The sequence below is a fragment of the Poecilia reticulata genome, linkage group LG20, assembly GCF_000633615.1.
Source record: "Poecilia reticulata strain Guanapo linkage group LG20, Guppy_female_1.0+MT, whole genome shotgun sequence".
In the NCBI taxonomy this organism is placed as follows: Eukaryota; Metazoa; Chordata; class Actinopteri; order Cyprinodontiformes; family Poeciliidae; genus Poecilia; species Poecilia reticulata.
The window spans coordinates 25,427,949-25,429,545 of NC_024350.1; the positions used below are offsets into that span (position 1 = coordinate 25,427,949).

A 1,597-nucleotide genomic window follows, 5' to 3' on the forward strand; every position below is an offset into this window, starting at 1 on the left:
AAACATTCCTGATTCCCTCTGAAACACAAACATTCCTGATTCCCTCGCTGATCATTTCTCCTTTAAGTTCTTCCAAACATTTAAATCTTTGATTAAAATCAGTAAAACTCCGTTGGGTGCATTCTGCTGTTTGACCACCAGGAGGTGATGTTCAGCTCGTTACCTCGCTCTGCATCTTCTGAGCCTCTTTAGATACTTTATAGCTCTGAGTTTCTCCAAACTCCATCAGAGAGCGTCCTTTGTTCTTCTCATACTCCTCCCTGTACTTCACCTAAAAACACCAGTAAACCCATTAAAACCAGTAACAGAAACCAGTGTGGCTCAGGGTGACTGGTACCTGGCTGTGCAGCACGGCGTTCTCCCGGTGGTGCTGCTGCTCCGCCGTATCCACGGCGATGTGGTAGTGGGCCTTGGTTTGCTCGTACTTCTTCTTGTACTCCAGCTGAGGAAACAGGAAGTTCATGGGTGATAATCAGCCACTGATATGAAATCAAAGAATCAATAAGGTTTGTGGGTTTGTCTACGTTGCTCTGCAGCCTGCTGGCCTGCAGGGCGTGCTCCAGCTGCAGCAGGTTGGGCAGGTCCGACGAGCCTTCGGGCCTCTGGTTCTGTTTGGTTTTATACTTCACCTGCAGCAGAGAGGACTGGTTTCAGAGACGAGCTGAAGGTTTTATCTGGACAGTTTATGAAGTAAAGAACGACATGAACACCAAGAAACATTCAGGAGAAAAACAAGTTTTATATTTTCATTTTAAATCCAGAACCTGCTGCGTATTTGACCAAAGTGGGACTTTCAAAGCTTTTGTGATTTTTCTTTAATGTAACCAGTAAGTTTAGAAAATTAATCGGTAAATTTTGGGAAAATTCTAGAAAGTATCAGGCGATTTACAGGCGAGTAACAAAATGTCTGCAAAACTTTCTTTTCAAATTGTAGAAAAACTCAAGTCATTTCTTTTTAAAGTTACAGGGAAGATTAAATAAATAAATCCAGTAAATTCAGAAACAGAGACTGAAAAAGAACAGAACTGGTTTTGTTTTGCCCAGATGTTTTATTAAGTCAGACTCCAGAAGTTTACTGGTTTTAAAACCATCTTGATGTTTAATGTGAAGCTTTAGTTCATCATCCACAGAACCTCCTGTAGGGAATCGAAACCTGATCTGCCTTTTTATTCCAGATCTTTAAAGATAAACACAATTTCTTCTCTAATTTCTCATAAATTATCAAAAATGATTATGAAAAAAGTAACAAAACCAGTAAATGATTATTATTGAACCAATAATCTGGTTTTAATGTCCTGACAACCTTTCATTTCTGTAAAGGTTTTCCTGCCCCGGCTGCCAGTGCAGCTCCAACTGGAGCCGACCTGCTGAAACCAGTAAACCAGTAAACCAGTAAACCAGTAAACAGCCTGCTGGTCTCCTTTCAGATTCACTGAAAAGCTTCTGCAGCGATTTAAACACAACAACGAGCCGTTATGTAAGGCAGCGTGGGCGCCAGACCGGGCTGCGTGTGAGGGAGCATCACACTCACTGTGTATGTGTGTGTGCGTGTCTCTGTGTGTGTGTGTGTGTGGGTGTGTGTGTGTGTGTGTGTGTG

The 1,597-nt window shown here is 42.1% G+C and overlaps 1 protein-coding gene across 1 annotated transcript in view; it reads right to left on the reverse strand.

The window, feature by feature from the left end:
- Window positions 1-1,597, reverse strand: part of LOC103457026 (nebulin) — a 40,974-nt gene that overhangs the window by 9,013 nt on the left and 30,364 nt on the right. The window contains exons 55-57 of the mRNA XM_017301785.1: window positions 525-629; window positions 338-442; window positions 164-271 (exon numbers count right to left, since the gene is read on the reverse strand). Coding sequence (XP_017157274.1) covers window positions 164-271; window positions 338-442; window positions 525-629 — 318 coding nt within the window. The remainder of the gene's footprint in view (window positions 1-163; window positions 272-337; window positions 443-524; window positions 630-1,597) is intronic.